At 40.5% G+C, this 19940-nt stretch overlaps 4 protein-coding genes across 5 annotated transcripts; all 4 read left to right on the forward strand.

The window, feature by feature from the left end:
• Nucleotides 1–201: 201 nt before the first annotated feature.
• LOC111852912 (trypsin-3-like) lies at nt 202–2129 on the forward strand. The gene is made up of 5 exons (XM_072702142.1): nt 202–344; nt 528–699; nt 853–1112; nt 1328–1461; nt 1756–2129. The coding sequence occupies exons 1-5, from the start codon at nt 293–295 to the stop codon at nt 1957–1959; spliced, it is 822 nt and encodes a 273-aa protein (XP_072558243.1). The 5' UTR covers nt 202–292; the 3' UTR covers nt 1960–2129.
• A 3040-nt stretch (nt 2130–5169) lies between these two features.
• On the forward strand, nt 5170–6056 carry LOC140579703 (serine protease 27-like). Its single transcript, XM_072702377.1, has 3 exons — nt 5170–5312; nt 5512–5683; nt 5837–6056. The coding sequence occupies exons 1-3, from the start codon at nt 5261–5263 to the stop codon at nt 6054–6056; spliced, it is 444 nt and encodes a 147-aa protein (XP_072558478.1). The 5' UTR covers nt 5170–5260.
• A 2249-nt stretch (nt 6057–8305) lies between these two features.
• On the forward strand, nt 8306–18020 carry LOC140579583 (uncharacterized). Of its 2 annotated transcripts, XM_072702251.1 has the most exons (5): nt 8306–9529; nt 9619–10620; nt 12071–12229; nt 17289–17384; nt 17462–18020. In XM_072702251.1, exons 1-5 carry the CDS (start codon nt 9506–9508, stop codon nt 17780–17782), a joined length of 1602 nt encoding a protein of 533 aa, XP_072558352.1. In that variant the 5' UTR covers nt 8306–9505; the 3' UTR covers nt 17783–18020. The 2 variants fall into 2 exon arrangements, with proteins under 2 accessions (XP_072558352.1, XP_072558351.1); XM_072702250.1 differs by having other exon boundaries at nt 17289–18020.
• Nucleotides 18021–18390: 370 nt separating this feature from the next.
• Nucleotides 18391–19940, forward strand: LOC140579704 (tryptase-2-like). Its single transcript, XM_072702378.1, has 4 exons — nt 18391–18415; nt 18869–18943; nt 19179–19312; nt 19607–19940. Exons 1-4 carry the CDS (start codon nt 18391–18393, stop codon nt 19808–19810), a joined length of 438 nt encoding a protein of 145 aa, XP_072558479.1. The 3' UTR covers nt 19811–19940.

Genomic DNA, 19940 nt, shown 5'->3' on the forward strand with positions numbered 1-19940 from the left:
AAAACAATAAATGTGTATGTTCTTCATGTGGTATGATATACATAAATGAATTATGGAAATTCTGAGGTGTCAGAAACTGATTGAATACCCTGAACTTAAACAAACCACAGTGTGATATGTCTTCTTGCAACATGGTGCTGGGTGTGTCTCTATGGGTATATAAGAAGGTTCATGTCCTGCTTCTGGCCAAGGACTTGGATGACAGTCGGTGAGATTGTGACTAATACTCCCTCTCTCACACTGTTTGTAAGGCAGAGTCACCTGTGTTTAGAGACTGAGTGAGAGGGTGAACATGGCAGGTTTGCTGTTACTGTCTGCGATCCTGCTGCTGGATGCTACCGTAGGTAAGAGGGCAGTTGTCCGCTTTCCATCCCGCTCATATTTAGTGAGTATGGTCACTAAATACTCACTCTCATTTAGTGAGTATTTAATGTGAGCAAGTTCATTTGACCATTCCTCCCTCTGTAAGTGTAACTTTTCTTGTTCATTTCATCTGCTTGTTGCTCTGCTCTCTCTCTCTCTCATAGTGTTCAGTCACCCCCAGAGCCGTTCCTCCATTGTTGGAGGGGAAGATGCTAAGAAGGGTGACTGGTGGTGGATTGCTGCCATAGTGCGGAATGATGATCCAACAACGATTTACTGCGGTGGGACCCTAGTGGCTGACACATGGGTGCTGACAGCTGCGCACTGCATTGACACGTAGGTACAACAGGCGGGGCAGTGCTTATGCACAGTAGCATACATTTGTATGTGTATCCACATGTCATAATACAGGTTAAAGAGTATTTGACAGTGCGAGTCAGTACTGGTAAAGGGAGTCACAGAGGTTAATGATGCCCCTCTGCTTTTCAGGAGAATGTCACAATACTCTGTTCTGCTGGGTGTGCACCGCCTGACCGAAGATGTTACAGCAGAAAAAAAGTTCAACATCGTCAAAAGTGTCATCCACCATAAATACAACGATGACGACCTCAGCTTTGACATTGCACTGGTGCGGCTGGACAGACCAGTCCGAGTCCCCGGCGTAGGGCCATATCCCTACTTGGGAGATTCCAAAGATAACTATGAAGGTCCCTGCTGTGTGGCTGGCTGGGGTCAAATTACAGAAAACGGTAAGTTTGCCTTTTTGGCTGCAATCTTCAGGTACCTAACATTTACAATGTAAAATGTCTAGCATACAACTGAATCTCTCATCAGACACGTTTGGCCAATGACGCAGACAGATCAGTTATGTCTATAACCTGCATAACTGTCCCTAGTAACTGACTTAAGTGGCTTACTTAACTTAATCATTAATTCTGCATCCCCGCTCTATCTATTTCCGCAGATCCTTTGCCAGTACCAAGGACCCTGCAGGAAGTTACTGTCCCAATTGTTCCCAACGATTCCTGCAAGAAAAGCTACCCAGACCTCAAACCTGAGATGATTTGCGCTGGCAAATCCGGCAAAGATTCCTGCCAGGTAAGTCTGCTTGTTGATCTATTAGTTGTAGTGAAATTATTGCATTCAAAAGACAGACCTACATTACACACATTATGTAATAACATACATTAAAGTTATAAGTCAAACTTTTAATAATTATACACTTTCAGTATTTTGAGATGTATCTGTTTCATGTAGACAGCATGAATGCTGGTGGAGAACCATCTCAGAGCTCAGTAAAAACAGCCAGTAACAATGTTTCAAAGGAATAAAAGTGTCGACAGAAATGGCCCTTTGATCTTCTTGTCTGTTTCTCCAAACATCTGCACACAGGGAGACTCAGGAGGTCCTCTCATGTGCATCTCTAAAGATGGAAGTAAGGAAATCTGGAAGTTGGCTGGAATCGTCAGCTACGGAATAGGGTGTGGCCAAGCGGCATTCCCGGGGGTCTACACCCGTGTCTCCAGCTACAGGGATTTCATCAGCAATAACATAAAAGGCTTTAGGAAGGGAATCAGGAAGTCTAGAAAGGCCTAGAAAGTTAACTGCACTGCAGTTCTTCCAGTTGTCATCATATCTCACGCTCTCCACCTGTCTTCGCTCCCCCTGCTGTTTCCCTGTTACTTTGTGTTACTTTGTTTACTTTGAGTTTACGTAACGCTGTCCTTGTACGCATAATGAATAAATATGAGTATAGCAAATAATAAGACTTGATTTCACTTGGAAGCCTTGATGCAGAGTCTGGGTCTCTACTCCTGTAAGCTGATCCCTGGGGTTGCCTGTAATTCACATTGACAATTTCAGTTCCAATCCAGTTTTAACTGCATTAACTTAAAACTCACTGTGAGCTAACAACCCTCCATTTTCTTTCCAGTGGCTTATTCCCAAGCACACAACAATATATTTATCAAACTTTTTCGGCTGTTCATCATGAAATATATCAGGGTTTCCACCAGCACATTACCACATGCACCTCAGATTCAAAACGTTATTGATCCTTTTGAAAATTCTATGGGCCTAAACACACTTCAGCCATATTTTGATCATATTCCTGCTTATGGTGTTGGGTTGATCAATAGTCAAAAATGGAAGTTAGATTAAATAACCAGTGTGCTGAGTTGCCTTTGTACGTAGTGAAAGTGGATACACCCTCACGGTTTGGTGGAGACACTCAGCTGATTTCTCTCGTGGTTCGGGAACTGCTCTGCCCAGGACCAGAAAGTCCTGCAGAAGGTGGTTAGAGTAGCTGAGCACTGCACCAGATCTGCCTTGCCCTCCCTACAAAACATCTTCAACAGCCGCTTTAGGACCAGAGCAATAAAAATCTCCAAGGATCCATCCCACCCTAATAACTCTCTGTTTTGCCTGCTGAACTCAGGCAAACGCTTCTGCAGCCTTATGATCAGAACGGAAAGGTTAAGGAGGAGCTTTTCCCCCCAGGTCATAAGGCTCCTAAACCAGGACAATACTCAATGCCTCTAGGTGCTGCTTCACACTGTCCAAATCGTTGGCACATACCTCAGGCCTCTTGCACATTGCCTTAATTTTGCACAGCAAAATACCTCTTACCTATCGCTTATGTATAGATTATGTACAGCTGAACAGTTCATATTTATATTGTTTATATTATATTATTATTTTTCCTTATTTTTTCTCTATAGTTATCATGCACAGCTGCTCGGAGTGACCAGGGTTACATTCCACTACATGTTGTATGTGTACAACTGTGTATGTGACGAATAAACCTCTTGAATCTTGAATCTAAAACGTTAGGCACAATGAAAGGGATTAAAGCCAAACTGAATCTTAGACCCAACAGTGTACCCAAATTCTGTCCACCACGCAACGTGCCTTATGCTCTTCGACCATGAGCGGAGGCCGAGCTGAAACGCCTGACTGAGCTTGGCGTGATCTCACCAGTGGAGCATAGTGACTGGGCCACACCAGTGGTACCCGTCAATAAAAAGGATGGCAGAGTGAGACTCTGTGGGGGTTTCAAGGTCACCCTCAACCCAGCTCTCTGTGTGGAAAAATACCCAGTTCCACGCATTGAGGACCTTTTTGCCTCTCTAGCAAAAGGTCAACATTTCAGTTAGTTGAACTTATCAAATGCCTATCTACAGATGGAGGTAGAAGAGGAGTCCAGGAAAGTGCTGACTATCTCTACACAAAAAGGACTATTCTCTTTTAATCGCTTATACCTTTTGGTATAGCGTCACCACCCGCCTTATTTCAGAAGGCTATGGACCAAGTGCTTCTCGAACTGTCGTATACTCACTGTTATCTTGATGACATCCTCGTGACTGGTCCTGACGAGCAGACACAACTCAAAACTCTGGATGCAGGATTGGGCAGCCTAGAACAGTATGGCCTGCACCTCAAGCAGGAGAAGGGCCTGGTTTCCAGGAGATCCATGGAATACGTGTGTACCCTGCAATGGGTTGGTGCCCCACCCTAGGTTGTTCACTGCCTTGTACCCATAGGCTCTGGACCCCCTATGACCCTGAATAGGATAAACTGGTATACGAAATGGATAGCATCACAATATTCTGTTTTATTTCAGGATATTTTATTTGTGTATGTTGTACTCGTTAAATCTGTTTGCACTATGTGTGCTGTCTATGCACCTTGTCTCTTTGGCTCCATATGCAGGCCAGCTGTGCACTTTGTTCTTGGTGCTGTATGCACCAGAATTTCCCACTGGGCTCAATTGGGTGCCCCTAAATCTTAGTTATATGGTGCATTACATTATGAATTTATTAAAACAAATGTAAGTAATTTTTCATAAAGTGTTTTTTGCGTTTATCTTTGGTTGTGAAATAGGAAACAACAAAAACCACTCTGTCGAAACGAGCCCATGAAATTCTAGCATTATGCAACAGCTTTTATGCATTAGCCAAGAAATATCAGGATGAAATCTAATTAAGAGTGTTAATACACTAATGAAGATGTCAGTGTGACACATGTTATATTTCATATGGAAATTGTAAAATAAATTGTTTGACATATTTAGATAGCACCTTGTAAATACTATCTACTGCAGAGGGCAATAATAATAATAATAATAATAATAATGTATCGTTTTGTAACATGCATCTCTCATATTCATTGCACTACACAATAAGGAAGCAGTTAAAACAGAGAAGACCGATTATAGTAAAAACTAAAATAGTAAAAAGATCAAGCTGGCAGTAAATCAATACAGAAGGAATACAATAGAAGCTTCAGTCAATAAAACTATGGGTCAGAAAAACATTAAATAATAGACATAGAAAAGGGAAAAAATACAATTCAACACTAAGGGACAGGTATAGTACGGAGCCCCAAAAGGGACATAGGTGATTTATATATTTTATATATATTTAGAGTGATTTCATCAACAATATCAATGACGTTGACCAGATACTAACTGGTACTGACCAGATACTAATTGGTGCTCACCAGATACTAAAGTATTTGGTGCGATTCCAGTTAGTATCTGGTGCGCACCAGATACTGTAATTTTTTTTTTAATCACCTATGTCCCTTTAGGGGCTCCGTAGGTAGAAAACAATAAATGTGTATGTTTTTCATGCGGTATGATATACATAAATGAATAATGGAAATTCTGAGGTGTCAGAAACTGATTGAATACCCTGAACTTAAACAAACCACAGTGTGATATGTCCTCTTGCAACATGGTGCTGGGTGTGTCTCTATGGGTATATAAGAAGGCTCATGTCCTGCTTCTGGCCAAGGACTTGGATGACAGTCGGTGAGATTGTGACTAATATTCCCTCTCTCACACTGTTTGTAAGGCAGAGTCACCTGTGTTTAGAGACTGAGTGAGAGGGTGAACATGGCAGGTTTGCTGTTACTGTCTGCGATCCTGCTGCTGGATGCTACCGTAGGTAAGAGGGCAGTCGTCCGCTTTCCATCCCGCTCATATTTAGTGAGTATGGTCACTAAATACTCACTCTCATTTAGTGAGTATTTAATGTGAGCAAGTTCATCTGACCATTCCTCCCTCTTTAAGTGTATCTTTTCTTGTTCATTTCATCTGCTTGTTGCTCTGCTCTCTCTCTCTCTCTCTATCTCTCTCTCTCCTAGTGTTCAGTCACCCCCAGAGCCGTTCCTCCATTGTTGGAGGGGAAGATGCTAAGGAGAGCGTCTGGTGGTGGATTGCTGCCATAGTGCGGAATGACTATCCAACAACGATTTACTGCGGTGGGACCCTAGTGGCTGACACATGGGTGCTGACAGCTGCGCACTGCATTGACACGTAGGTACAACAGGCGGGGCAGTGCTTATGCACAGTAGCATACATTTGTATGTGTATTCACATGTCATAATAGAGGTTATAGAGTATTTGACAGTGCGAGTCAGTACTGGTAAAGGGAGTCACAGAGGTTAATGATGCCCCTCTGCTTTTCAGGAGAATATCACGATACTCTGTTCTGCTGGGTGTGCACCGCCTGACCGAAGATGTTACAGCAGAAAAAAAGTTCAACATCGTCAAAAGTGTCATCCACCATAAATACAACGATGAAGACCTCAGCTTTGACATTGCACTGGTGCAGCTGGACAGACCAGTCCGAGTCCTCGGCGTAGGGCCATATCCCTACACTGTAAAAAATCAAACTTGCAATTGCTGAGCTTACAGTCATTTCTTTCACAATTCAACAATAAAAGTTGAGTTGCCCTATAAACTCAAATACATTAAGGGTTTCAACTAATCTTTTAACGTTTTGGAGCAAAAGTTGGTCTCAGATGAAATTTATAGCTGGCAAAATGAACGAATTCAAGTTTTACATGAGTTGAAGCGGTTGGCGCCTTTCGGTGCCTGAGCACGCATGCGCATCTCATATTTTTGGATACTACGGGTCTAGTTTGCACTTTTGCAAGGACTGAAAGCCACCTGGCCGTCTGCCTTAATGCGAACGTGAGGCTTTTTATACCAGGAGGTGGATCGATCGTTCATCTCAACTTTCTAAAGGCAAGTAATGTTTCTTTTATTATATCAGACAATATATGTTTGAACAGTGTCAATTTGTCTTTTAGAAATATCACAACTGAAGTTCTTCGTATTTTTCCGAAACTTAGCATAGCATTACTTTCTAGGCTAAGAAGCCTTGTGGCTTATGGGTATGTGTTTACTATATCATTTAAGATTCCATGTCACAAACTATGTGCCATGTCACAAAACAATGAAAATCCGACAAACATCGCTACTAAAGAGGCTCGCTCATATCTGACAAGCCTCCGCGACACCCCCTATGTGTATTTCATGAAGTGCAGTCTGTGGCCGCCATACCACCGAACGAAACAAAATAGGCTGGCTCGCTCATGACCAATGGCAGCAACCGCCAATTTATAACCGCCAATTTATAATGGCGGTAATTTGAAATTAACTCAGGTTTCTTTTGAATTGTTGACACTGTCCTCTCCTCTCTTCTCATTATAGTTTTTGTATGCAGTGCCAGTTCTGCTGTTTTGTCTGTTCAAGCCAAGAAGTACTCTTAAGGCATCACCAGCTACGACATAGCAGAGGATTTCATTTGCCCTGTGTTTACAGTGACTGCGTCTGTTCGTTTAGGACACGAGGGGCATTGAAGTCTCACCTCAGCAGATCACACAACAGGGCTAAGAAAAGGCAGGAGATCTCAACATTTTTTTGTGATTTTTGTGAATTTAAGGAAAACTGCTCACAGCATACATTTATTTCACATATTTTAAGGCACTTAAAAAACCATCAGACTGTATCCTGTCCTTTCCAAAAATGTGACTATGCTACCAACAATGTATCAACCTTTACGTCACACACAAGCAGAAAGCACAAAAACTCAAAAGATATAAAAAACTGTATTAGACTGATTTCTCATGCAAATGCATGTCCTAGTGAAAGTAGGTCCCCTGATAAATCCTTAAATACCTCTCAGGAGCCAGAGACATTACCAAGTGGTTCAGGTGTAGCATCAAGTGATAAAGAGGACAATGAGTTTGTAGATTACCAATGTCTTGAACATAAAATAGCTAGACTTTTTCTATGCATGCAAACATTGTTACATGTTTCTAAAAGTGCTTTGCAGAGAATTATTGAGGAAATTAGTGACATTTTAAAATTTTCTCAGGTTCATTCATTTCAAAGAATCAAAGAGGTGCTTGCTGAACAGAACATTGAGGCAGATGATGATGTAATTAAAAATATAAATGATGCACTTTTCAAAACCAACCCATTAATTATCTCAACAGAACCAAAAGGTGCATTATCTACTGATTACAAGAGAAATATTTATTTCAAGAATAATTTTCATGTAATTGAGCCTACAGAGTACACCTACAAAGCCAGAACTAGAAATAAATTTGTTTATGTCTCAGTAAACCAGGTCTTGGAGAACTTATTGAAAGAGAAAAGTTTCTTTGAAAAGTTAGCATTTGATAAAGAAATTAGTGAAGGTTACAGATCATTTAGAGATGGGCAGTATTTCAAAAACAACAAGCTTTTAGGATTGCAAGATACTTGCATTAGTTTAGCTTTGTATATTGACGACTTTGAAATATGCAACCCTTTAGGAACATCTCGAAAAATTCACAAAATAACTGCCGTCTATTGGGTTGTACTCAACTTATCTGCAAGGTTTCGTTCTACATTGCCCTCAATACAGCTTGCTCTTCTTGGTAAAAGTGTAGACGTTAAACAGTTTGGGTATGATGCTTTTCTTTATCCACTCATTGAGGATTTAAAATGTCTTGAAAGCACAGGGGTGTATGTTGAATCTTTAAATAGTTTTTTAAAGGGAACTGTATTTTGTGTCTGTGCAGATAATCTTGGGGCTCACAGCCTTGCAGGCTTTTTGGAGTCATTTAATGTCGACAAGTTTTGTCGACTTTGTAGTATTGATAAACATCAGATTGCAGCTCTTGATCCTACAGAATTTCCATTAAGAACGGTGGAACAGCATAACATTTTTCTAGAAGATCTTCAGGATGGTCAAAGACAAAGTGTGTGTGGTGTCAAAGGTTCCTGTGCCTTAAGTGCGTTGTCCTATTTTCATCCAGTCACTGGATTTCCTCCAGATATATTACACGATTTCTTTGAAGGTGTTGTCCCTGTGGAATTGTGTTTGTGTCTTCAAGATTTAATCAGAAAGGGTTTTATTACATTTGAAGGACTAAACAAACGTATAAAATCATTTCCATATAAATTCTCTGATAAGCTCAACAAGCCACAACAAATTACAAAAGCCAGTTTTGGAACAGGAAGAGTGAGTGGCAATGGACATGAAAACTGGACACTTTTGCGTTTGCTGCCTTTTATCATTGGGACCCGTATACCAGAACATGAGCCATCATGGGAAATATTGATGGACCTTAAGGAGCTTGTTGAGATTGTTGTCTCGACAACTCTATCAGAAGAAATATTGTCATACTTGGACACCAAAATATTGGATCATCGACGACTACTGATAGAGACTTTTCCTGATTTTAATTTGAAGCCAAAACACCACTATATTGAACATTATAGTCATCTTGTGCGTTGTTTTGGTCCCTTAGTTGATTTGTGGACTATTCGATTTGAATCTAAGCACAACTTTTTCAAGAAAACTGTGCATGATGTCCAATGCTTTAAGAATATACTACTAACACTTTCTTCAAAGCATCAACAAATGATGGCATACTTCTTAGATGGTCATAGTCTTTTTAAACCAAGTCTGCATGTTGATAATATTGACACAGTTGACATCTGTTTCTTGAATGAAAATCTTCAGAAGTGCTTGAAACTGAAATATCCACAGGTAAAAGCTGTGTCATTTGCTAAATGTGTTTATCTGTATGGGACCCAGTATGTTAAAGGCATGATCATTTCATCAGGACAACTGAGTGGACTGCCTGAATTCTACAAGATACTGAACATTTTGGTAGACTCTGGGAAAGTGTCATTTGTTGCTACAAAGCTCTCCTCTTGGTTTATGGAACATTACAGATCATATCGGCTTGACAGCAGCTACAAAGATCTGGAAATACTTGACCCAGAAGATTTGAATGATTACCACCCTTTAGCTGAATACTGCGTAGCTGGACAACTGATGGTGACACCTGTTACATGCCTCCTGCATTGAAAGTGATGGTATGTATTATTCTTAAATAGTTTTCAGTTGATTACTTTGAATTTGTCAATTATTTAGAATTGCGCCCTTTTTTGGTTTGTCTTCACAGGCCCTGTTACTGCGAGTCCACGTCAGTCCAAAACTTATCAGAAAAATCCAACTGTCCACTGTTCCAGAATCTGTGAAGCAGCTTCAAGATGAACTACAAGCAAAGCTTGGACTTGAAGGTGACTTTGCAATACAATATGAAGACCCAGATTTTGGGAACGCACTTTGCAACCTGATGGATATTAATGAGCTACCTGCTGGACGGGCAGTGTTGCACCTCATTTGGGAGGAAAATGCATCAGCCTCGCCACCACAGACTCCATCTGATCATAGCGCCATCTCATCTATTGATACAGCCAGTGTGAGTTCAGCATCTTCTTTCAGCCCATCCTCATCCACCCAGACCTACATGCGTAGCACTTCACAGTGGCCAAATCCATTTCCTATCCCAACCTTTTCCTATGATGTAGAGTTAAAACTTCGCAAGGGCAATGAGGTATATGAGAAAGCAGGGGCAAATTTAAGTGTAACAAGAGACATCAAGATGGAAATTCTAGATAAGCTGGCACAAGAAATGTTTGCAATCAAAGCCTACCCTGACAAGAATGAAATAACATCTGTTGCCCAGGAGCTAGTTTCCAAACATCCCTGCCTCAAAGAGCCCGGCAATGGCACAGGATATGATGGTTGGGCAACAAGCATTAAGTTCAAGCTTGGCAACTACCGTTCCAAGCTAAGTCAAGCTGGATGTAGTGAAGTTGCAGTCAATCGAAAAAGAAGAGGGGAAGAAGATGACGGTGGTTCAAATAGATTTTCCTTAAAGAAACCAAAGCGAGGTGAAGTCAACTTTATCCCTGATGCCCCAGAAAACTACAATGATGAGTCTCTTGAAAATGAAAGATGCATTTTGGAAGATGAAATGAAGAAGAGGGATAAGAACATGGCACTCATCACCCAAAAGATGGACATCACATTCTCTCTCAGGAGGAAAGAAGTTGTGGAGATGCAGCCCTTGGTCAAGGAAATGCAGCTCAGATGGCCAGCTCTCTTCTTGAAAGAACAGGTAAGATAATCTCTTAAATTTATAAAGGAAAACTTCCGTTTTTTATTTTTTTTTCAGTGTGGTCTTATTTCTAGAATGGAAAACGTTCATTTACTCACCCAGACAAATTTCAAGGCATTTGGAGTTGTTAGAAAGAAATTTTAATCCCAATGTTACGAGTCAGTCGTTTTGCAGGAGAGAGCTGAGCCACGGTTATGGGGAAAGGATTCACTGAGACAACTAAGAAATGCCTGAATTAAGCCAAAAACCACTCTGGAGGGTTTTTAACATACAGTAAGGAAATAATATTAAAATGTGTTTAAAAGCTCCAAAAAGTTGATTTTACATGATATAGGACCTTTAAAATTTCTTCTGAACAACTCCAAATGCCTCGAAACCTGTCTGGGTGAGTAAATGAACGTGAGATCCATTTCTTGTGCCCTTGATAAGCATCTGTTTGTAGCACGCCAATATCTTGTAGAAAAGGTTGAAGGCTACCGTTGAGCTAACAATGCTAATGGTAAAATATAAAAAAGTAGTTGGCTCTAAAAATATGAAGCTAATTTTGGTATTACCAACAACTCTATTGAAGTGAAATCTATTTACTTGTCAACTTACTGTGTATAATAATGGATTGCATTTATTTCGCTCTTTTCTGGGCACCCAAAGTGCTTTACAATTCCACTACTCATTCGCTCTCACATTCACACATCGGTGCAGGGAAACCACAGTTGTAGCCACAGCTGCCCTGGGGTAGACTGACAGAAGCGACGCTGCCATATTGCGCCATTGGCCCCTCTGGCCAACACCAGTAGGCGGTAGGGTAAAGGGTCTTGCCCAAGGACACAACGACCAGGACAGAGAGAGCCGGGGGATAGAACCAGCATCCTTCCGGTTACAGATGAGCTTCCCAACCCCCTGAACCACGGTCGCCGCAATGACTTGTCTTCACTGGGCATCTAGAATCTTTTGGTGCTGACCCTTAGCAGGCAACAGCCATGAAACTCACAGAACAGGATTGAGAAAGTCACTTGCGTGTTATGAAAGTATCCAAATTTGACCACAGGATGTTATTCTTACTTCATTCTTACATAACTATAAAATTAATGACATTTTTGCAATGAATTTAAAATACAATTTATTGATTTATTTCTTTTCTGCAATGCATCCTGTAACAATTGTAACCATTCTTTTGTCTTATCAACATTTGATTTGGTATTCTATAGACTTACTGTAAAATCTGCCGATCAGATTTTTCTTGTTTTTTTTTTTTTTTAAATGCATCAGTTAGAATTTGTACCACCACTACCACTAAAAGAAAAAAAAATCCAATCAAGACCTGACCAATAGATCAACCGAGACTAACTAAATGTTTTGAAATTAAGCTGTTTTAACCAAATTTGAAAACAATCTCATTTTTATATAATGTACCTTTAAAAGTTTTCTTCTATATTTTTTTGTTGCTTTGTAGATTTGTGCGGAATTCTCACGCATTACCACCAAAGATCTCATGGGGACCTTCATGACTGCCCTCGACACTTACTCACTTCGGCTGATTAAGCTGTATCGAGTTAGAAAAGCTGCTTTCCGTAATGACATGGATTCCCTGTTGCAGAAGTTTGATGAACAGGTAATATATAAAAATGTATTTGTGTCTGGTTTATGAGGAACCTGAAGTTCCCACTGTAACGAAAGATACTTTATTAAATATTTACTAAATTGATGTAAAAATTGTTAGTTTTCAAAAAGTGTGTCCTGAATGGGATTATAAGCTAAGAACATAAGAACATAAGAACATAAGAACTATACAAACGAGAGGAGGCCATTCGGCCCATCGAGCTCGCTTGGGGAGAACTTAACTAATAGCTCAGAGTTGTTAAAATCTTATCTAGCTCTGATTTAAAGGAACCCAAGGATTCAGCTTGCACTACGTTATCAGGAAGACTATTCCATACTCTGACTACACGCTGTGTAAAGAAGTGCTTCCTTAAATCCAGTTTGAAATGTTCTCCCGCTAATTTCCACCTATGGCCACGAGTTCTTGTATTTGAACTAATGCTGAAGTAACTATTCGGTTGAACAGCATCCAAACCTGTTAGAATCTTATAGACCTGGATCATGTCCCCCCTCAGTCTCCTTTGCTTGAGGCTGAACAGATTTAGCTCAAATAACCTTTCCTCGTATGACATTCCTCTAAGACCAGGAATCATTCTTGTGGCCCTACGCTGCACCTTTTCTAAGGCCGCTATGTCCTTTTTAAGATATGGTGACCAAACCTGTACACAATATTCTAGGTGAGGTCTCACCAAGGAATTGTATAATCTTAGCATTACCTCCCTTGACTTAAACTCCACACACCTGGAGATGTACCCCAACATCCTATTGGCCTTTTTTATTGCTTCCCCACACTGGCGAGAATGAGACATGGAAGCATCAACATACACACCAAGGTCTTTCTCATAATCAGCTACCTTTATTTCAGTAGGTCCCATAAAATACCTGTACTTTATATTTCTGCTCCCTACATGGAGTACCTTACATTTGTCTATGTTAAATTTCATCTGCCAGGTGTCAGCCCAGTCACTAATTAAATTAAGATCCCGCTGTAGCTGCTGAGCCGCTAGTTCAGTATCTGCTACACCACCCACCTTGGTGTCATCTGCAAATTTCACCAGTTTACTGTATATATTGGTGTCTATATCATTTATGTAAATTAGGAACAAAAGTGGTCCTAAAATTGAACCCTGCGGTACCCCACTATGAACGCAGGCCCACTGTGACATCGAGCCTCTTATAACTACTCGCTGCTTCCTATCCGTTAACCAGTTATCAATCCAAGTCGCTACAGTTCCTAAAATACCTGTCGCTTTGAGTTTAAGTGAGAGCCTCTTGTGGGGAACAACATCAAAAGCCTTTTGGAAATCTAAATAGATGACATCATAGGCCTTCTTATCATCAACTTCCTGAGTAGCTTCCTCAAAAAACTCCAACAGATTTGTTAAACAGGATCTACCTCTCCTAAATCCATGCTGGCTATCCCTCAAAATGTTATTTGAGTCCAGGTAATCTACCATTTTCTCTTTGATTATAGCCTCCATAACTTTACCAGTTATACAAGTTAGACTGATTGGCCTATAGTTTGACAAATTACTTCTATCCCCTTTTTTGAAAATGGGCGTTATGTTGGCATGCTTCCAATCAGAAGGTACCACACCTTCAGATAAGGATTTTTGAAACAGTAATGTTAAGGGTCGGCAAATAATATCCCTCATCTCTTTTAACACTATAGGTAAGATGCCATCAGGGCCCTGTGATTTATTTATTTTGAGCTTAGCTAGGCTTTGCAAAACATCAGCTTCAGTTATATATATATTAGTTATAGACGATGTTGAATTAGTAATAAGAACTGGTAAGTTACTAGTGTCCTCGACAGTGAATACCCGTGCAAAACTATCATTGAACTCATTTACTATGTCAATGTCGTTTTCAATTATAAGACCCTTACTATCCTGCAGATTAGTAATTTCAGCTTTTAGAGCTCTTTTAGAGTTAAAATACTGGAAGAAACTTTTAACGTCATCCTTAGCCTCCAATGCGATCTTCCTTTCGACATTCCTTTTAGCTCGTCTAATGTCATTTTTTAATTCAGCCTGTAGATTTAGATACTCTTGCTTTATTATGTCATCATCAGTTATTTTCCATCTCTGGAACAAAGCCCTTTTCCTCCTTACTTTATACTTTATGTCCCTATTAAACCACCTAGGTTGCAATTTCCTAGATTTATTCTTGCTAGAAACAGGTATGAAGTCCTCTTGTACTTGCAATAATGTGCTTTTAAAAAATTCCCATGCCTCTTCAACAGTTTTGTTATTTAACTCCATCCAGTTCACGGTTTCTAGTTTTAATCTCATACAATTGAAGTTAGCCTTCCTAACATTATATATTTTTGATTTGGACTTTGCTCTTCGGGCACTAAACTTAACCTCAAATTTAACCATGTTATGATCGCTACTGTCAAGTGGTTCTAAAACATCTAATTTACCAATCCTGTCCTGGTTATTAGACAAAACAAGATCAAGAATGGCATCTCCCCTGGTAGGGGTGTTAACAAACTGAGTAAAAAAACAATCCTGTACTAATTCCACCATCTCAAGTTCATTTTCAGAAGAGCCAGCAACAATGTCCCACTGTATCCCCGGTAGATTAAAATCACCCATAACTACCACATCATTTTTATTGCTCATAATCCTAATATCACTGTATAACAATCTGCTTTCCTCAGCAGCTACATTGGGTGCTCTGTAACAAACACCGACAATTAGGCTATTTGAGTTTTTAGCATCTAATTTTACCCATATAGCTTCCGTACTTTTACTTATATCAGTAAGCTCCCTTGCCTGCAAGATTTCCTTTACATATACTGCAACACCACCTCCCTTCTTACCTATACGGTCTTTACGGAACAATGTGTAACCATCCATATTATATTCTTGTCCATCCTTATCACTCAACCACGTTTCAGTTATTGCTATAATATCATAAGAGTCCAATGAGATAAGAGCCTCTAAATCATGAATTTTATTCCTAATACTCCTGGCGTTTAAATACAGACAACAAAGGGTAGGCTTATTACAGTGCCTACTTATAATATGATTTTTTTGGGCTTTCCGTTTCCCCCCAGTTACATACTTAACTAACCTCCCTGCCCCCCCAGTCCCTAGTTTAAACATTCCTCAACTACTCTACAAATACGCCTTCCCAGTACACTGGTTCCCCTCCGGTTCAGATGCAACCCATCCGGCTTGAACAGGTCCCACCTGTTCCAGAAGGTCCTCCAGTGCCCCATAAACCTAAACCCCTCTTTCCTACACCATCCTTTTAGCCACGCATTTAATCTCCTTATCTCAGCTAACTTAGCCTCACTTGCGCGTGGCACGGGGAGTATTTCGGAAAATACCACCATGGACGTTCTGCTTCTAAGCTTATTGGCGACTTCTATAAATTTATCCTGCAGAACAGCCCTTCTACCCTTGCCTATGTCGTTGGTGCCAACATGCACCACGACAACTGGATCCACCCCAGCTGGGGCCAAAAGCTTGTCCACACGATCTGGAAGGTCTCCTACCTGGGCACCAGGCAGGCAAGACACCGTACGGGACCCTCTATCACGCGTGCACACATAACTGTCTACTCCCCTAATAATTGAATCCCCCACTACCACAACCTCCCTCTTTCTGGGGGGAGGGGGCTCCTCAGTGCCCAAGGGCCCACCTGCTTCCCCAGTCCCTTCCGGCTCTAAAGCTGGAAGCACCTGAAACCTGTTAGACACAGACACCTCAGGTGATGCCGCCTCTGTAACGTGTGTACGCCTTTTCCTGCGTCTACGACCTACGGTCACCCAGCTCTCTCGACCTCTCTGCTCTTCATTCTCCCTCCCCCCCGTTAGTGGCGTACACACCGTCTCCCTAAACGGCGTATCAACTAGCTCATCTAACTCACTGTTGCATTGGATGCGAGCCAGTTGCTCCTCAAGGTCGCGAACCTTGACCATGAGTGAGTCCACTAGCTTACATCGCTCGCAGATGAAGTCCGACTGGACACTAACGTCCAGAAGGGCAAACATCTTGCAAACGCAACACTGAGCTGGCCCCATAATTAACTAACTCACTATGACCCCGTACTCCCAGCCCAGTAAATTTATATAGTGTATTTAACTATAAAGATTAATTTGCGTAACAATAAATGCAGTAACGTGCGGAGTACACTAAAATAAGTTATTACTTGTGTTAAAACGGAACTTAATTATTATTTTATTAAAAATTTTAAACCTGATAAACTTACTACTACTTACCAGAAGAACTTCTGCCTGAACCAAGTATGAACTAAAAACAAGGCGAAATCGAAGTTGCTCTTGGGAGGTCGAAAAACCACAAAAACCCCCTCACAGCAGGCTACTGCCGGAGCGGGAAAAAAGTGGAAAATGTCCTCCCGGCCCCGACTGGCGACCGAGCAAAGCTCAGGAGCAACTGTCCTTTTCCGACGCTTGGTAGCGATACCGACGTTAGATGTTGTTAGTTATAATCGCCCCGCGGGTGTTCGTTACGGAGTTTAAACGCGGACAGAAAAACGCCGCGCACGCGACACCCGCAGCTCTCCGTCGGTAATAATCGCGCTGTTGATTAACAGACAGGACAGACAAGCACTCACGCTGACCGAAATAAGAACAATAAATAGAAATAAACAGCCACCCACGTAAACAGGTAAAGCACACAAACACTCAAAACACTCCAAAAAAACAATCCCAAACAATCGCTGCAGCTCAACACCACTCTCTCGCAGCAATCCCAGCAATCCTCGCAGCAATCCCAGCAATCCCTGCGCTATAACAAGCAGCGCTGTGTGTTTGGCAGATGGCAGGTCATGACAGACAGTTCAACTCTCATCCCATTCATGGCACTTTTTGTTATAAATGTTGTAATAAGTGTGCTACATTTGTTGCACATCAAAATTACTTAAAAAAAAAAAAAAAAACAAAAACTGACAAAACCATGAGCAATTATCTGGAATAACTAATTTCAACATCTTATTTCTTAAGTCTGTATTTTTAGCAACAACACTTAATGTGTTTTTAAAAACAAAATGGTAGGTTTATAAATGAGGCTGAGTCTTATTTGATTTCCTTGTTTTAGGTCTCAAACATAGTCCAGCATCGACGAACCATCAGTTTGGAAGGGTTACCGATATTAGTTCGCGACGACGAGACCAAACTCTTCCTAACATGTCTGGTGAGCATGCAAATCTACTCAATCTTCAGTTTTGGTTTTCAGAGACTTATATGTACTGTTGTTTTTTATTTGCATAGGATACAGATCCAGTTGAGAGGGCAACCCGAGGTGTTACGGTGGGAATCCTCACTGTTCTGGAGGACTACGTGGGACCCAACTCGCAGTCCACAGTGGTCAACACTGCCATTGTTTTGGAAGAGGACATTATTCTTGATGACCTGCCAGACCTTCCCACTGCCTTTGCCTACCTGTTTGGCCTACTTTATGGGCTCAACATGGAGTTTCCCAAAGAACTCAAGTACACATTTGAAGCTGTGCAACACATTTTTATGGAGTTGACATCTACCTGTTCCCAGAGGGTAAGAAGCTTCAAAACCAAGCTCTTAACCAAAGTCTAACCTATTTGACAACATGTTCAACTCAAATGCAACTTGTGTGAAACAGAATGCAGCAATTTGTTTTGATTTACAGTTTTTGGGTTTCGTGGTAAGTTGCTCTGAAAAAAGTTAATTTCTGGCTTTAAGAAAACGGTAAGGTGCAGAAAGTTCTGAATCAATCTCTTCTGTTCTAACTTTACTTAATGTAGCTTGCATGGCTGATTGCAGATTTCATGTATAACAAGTTTTTATAAAATGTTGAAAGGGTTTATTCTAACTTGAACTGTTTTAAACAATTTTTATAATCTGGTTTTAGGTACATTTGTACTAGTTTTATAACAAATGTGGCACGATACTGAACTTCAGAGGAAATTAGTGTTGATACTATTACTATTAAAAGACAAGTGGTGGAAAAATTTGTATGGAAACCAGATAGAAGTTGTTCACATCCTGCCATCTGATGTTTTGAATCTGTTTGTTAGTGACTATCTATCAAGATAGGTTTGATATTCTGTCTGACAATACCACACCTTTAAAATTGGATGAGTAACATTTGTTACAAAAATTTGACTTTTTTTGTGTTTTTGGAAGGACTTTATTTGTGGCTGAATGTTGTCAGTATGTTTAAAATGGCTGATCTCAAAAGTCAACATTGTCAGTGGTGCAGTTGTGTTTGAACACAATAAAGTTATTTGAAAATCAACTGTGTAAACATTCATTGGTACAACAGGGAGCACCTCATGAAAACTATAAAAGATACTTTTTCTAAACTTTAGGAAATTGATTGGCAAAACAAAAAAAAATATGTTGTGTAAACTTTAGGAAATACGTTGCCAAAACTAAAACGAATACCTTGTGTAAACTTTAGGAAATACGTTGCCAAAACTAAAACGAATACCTTGTGTAAACTTTAGGAAATACATTGCAAAAACAATAAAATATGAGTTAAGAAAAAGCACAATTATTAATTTTGTAAACACAAAAACATCAGCTGAAACAACTTTTCTCCTAAACTTGAAATTATAAGTTATCCATCAGAACCTAAAAACATAAATGCAGTGGGTTGCCTTGAGTTTTTAAGTTTTCGCAATGTTTTTTTTTTTTCAGTGTACTTGGGAGATTCCAAAGATAACTATGAAGGTCCCTGCCGTGTGGCTGGCTGGGGTCGAATTACAGAAAACGGTAAGTTTGCCTTTTTGGCTGCAATCTTCAGGTACCTAACATTTACAATGTAAAATGTCTAGCATACAACTGAATCTCTTCATTTTTAAAATTTGCATTTATCAGACACGTTTGGCCAATGACGCAGACAGCTCAGTTATGTCTATAACCTGCATAACTGTCCCTAGTAACTGACTTAAGTGGCTTACTTAACTTAATCATTAATTCTGCATCCCCGCTCTATCTATTTCCGCAGATCCTTTGCCAGTACCAAGGACCCTGCAGGAAGTTGCTGTCCCAATTGTTCTCAACGATGCCTGCAAGATAAGCTACCCAGACCTCAAACCTGAGACGATTTGCGCTGGCGAATCCGGCAAAGATTCCTGCCAGGTAAGTCTGCTTGTTGATCTATTAGTTGTAGTGAAATTATTGCATTCAAAAGACAGACCTACATTACACACATTATGTAATAACATACATTAAAGTTATAAGTCAAACTTTTAATAATTATACACTTTCAGTATTTTGAGATGTATCTGTTTCATGTAGACAGCATGAATGCTGATGGAGAACCATCTCAGAGCTCAGTAAAAACAGCCAGTAACAATGTTTCAAAGGAATAAAAGTGTCGACAGAAATGGCCCTTTGATCTTCTTGTCTGTTTCTCCAAACATCTGCACACAGGGAGACTCAGGAGGTCCTCTCATGTGCATCTCTAAAGATGGAAGTAAGGAAATCTGGAAGTTGGCTGGAATCGTCAGCTACGGAATAGGGTGTGGCCGAGCGGCATTCCCGGGGGTCTACACCCGTGTCTCCAGCTACAGGGACTTCATCAGCAATAACATAAAAGGCTTTAGGAAGGGAATCAGGAAGTCTAGAAAGGCCTAGAAAGTTAACTGCACTGCAGTTCTTCCAGTTGTCATCATATCTCACGCTCTCCACCTGTCTTTGCTCCCCCTGCTGTTTCCCTGTTACTTTGTGTTACTTTGTTTACTTTGATTTTACGTAACGCTGTCCT

The sequence above is a fragment of the Paramormyrops kingsleyae genome, chromosome 18 (genome assembly GCF_048594095.1).
Source record: "Paramormyrops kingsleyae isolate MSU_618 chromosome 18, PKINGS_0.4, whole genome shotgun sequence".
NCBI classification, from domain to species: Eukaryota; Metazoa; Chordata; class Actinopteri; order Osteoglossiformes; family Mormyridae; genus Paramormyrops; species Paramormyrops kingsleyae.

Excerpts from the sequence above, each read along its gene's own strand:
- LOC111852912 (XM_072702142.1), top strand. The coding sequence starts at position 293 with ATGGCAGGTTTGCTGTTACTGTCTGCGATCCTGCTGCTGGATGCTACC. Across the intron at positions 345-527 it reads GCTGCTGGATGCTACCGTAG|TGTTCAGTCACCCCCAGAGC; the intron begins GTAAGAGGGCAG and ends TCTCTCTCATAG. Across the intron at positions 1,462-1,755 it reads CCGGCAAAGATTCCTGCCAG|GGAGACTCAGGAGGTCCTCT; the intron begins GTAAGTCTGCTT and ends ATCTGCACACAG.
- LOC140579703 (XM_072702377.1), top strand. The coding sequence starts at position 5,261 with ATGGCAGGTTTGCTGTTACTGTCTGCGATCCTGCTGCTGGATGCTACC. Across the intron at positions 5,313-5,511 it reads GCTGCTGGATGCTACCGTAG|TGTTCAGTCACCCCCAGAGC; the intron begins GTAAGAGGGCAG and ends TCTCTCTCCTAG. Across the intron at positions 5,684-5,836 it reads GCTGCGCACTGCATTGACAC|GAGAATATCACGATACTCTG; the intron begins GTAGGTACAACA and ends TCTGCTTTTCAG.
- LOC140579583 (XM_072702250.1), top strand. The coding sequence starts at position 9,506 with ATGCCTCCTGCATTGAAAGTGATG. Across the intron at positions 9,530-9,618 it reads CTCCTGCATTGAAAGTGATG|GCCCTGTTACTGCGAGTCCA; the intron begins GTATGTATTATT and ends TTGTCTTCACAG. Across the intron at positions 12,230-17,288 it reads TGCAGAAGTTTGATGAACAG|GTCTCAAACATAGTCCAGCA; the intron begins GTAATATATAAA and ends TCCTTGTTTTAG.
- LOC140579704 (XM_072702378.1), top strand. The coding sequence starts at position 18,391 with ATGGCTGATCTCAAAAGTCAACATT. Across the intron at positions 18,944-19,178 it reads GGGTCGAATTACAGAAAACG|ATCCTTTGCCAGTACCAAGG; the intron begins GTAAGTTTGCCT and ends CTATTTCCGCAG. Across the intron at positions 19,313-19,606 it reads CCGGCAAAGATTCCTGCCAG|GGAGACTCAGGAGGTCCTCT; the intron begins GTAAGTCTGCTT and ends ATCTGCACACAG.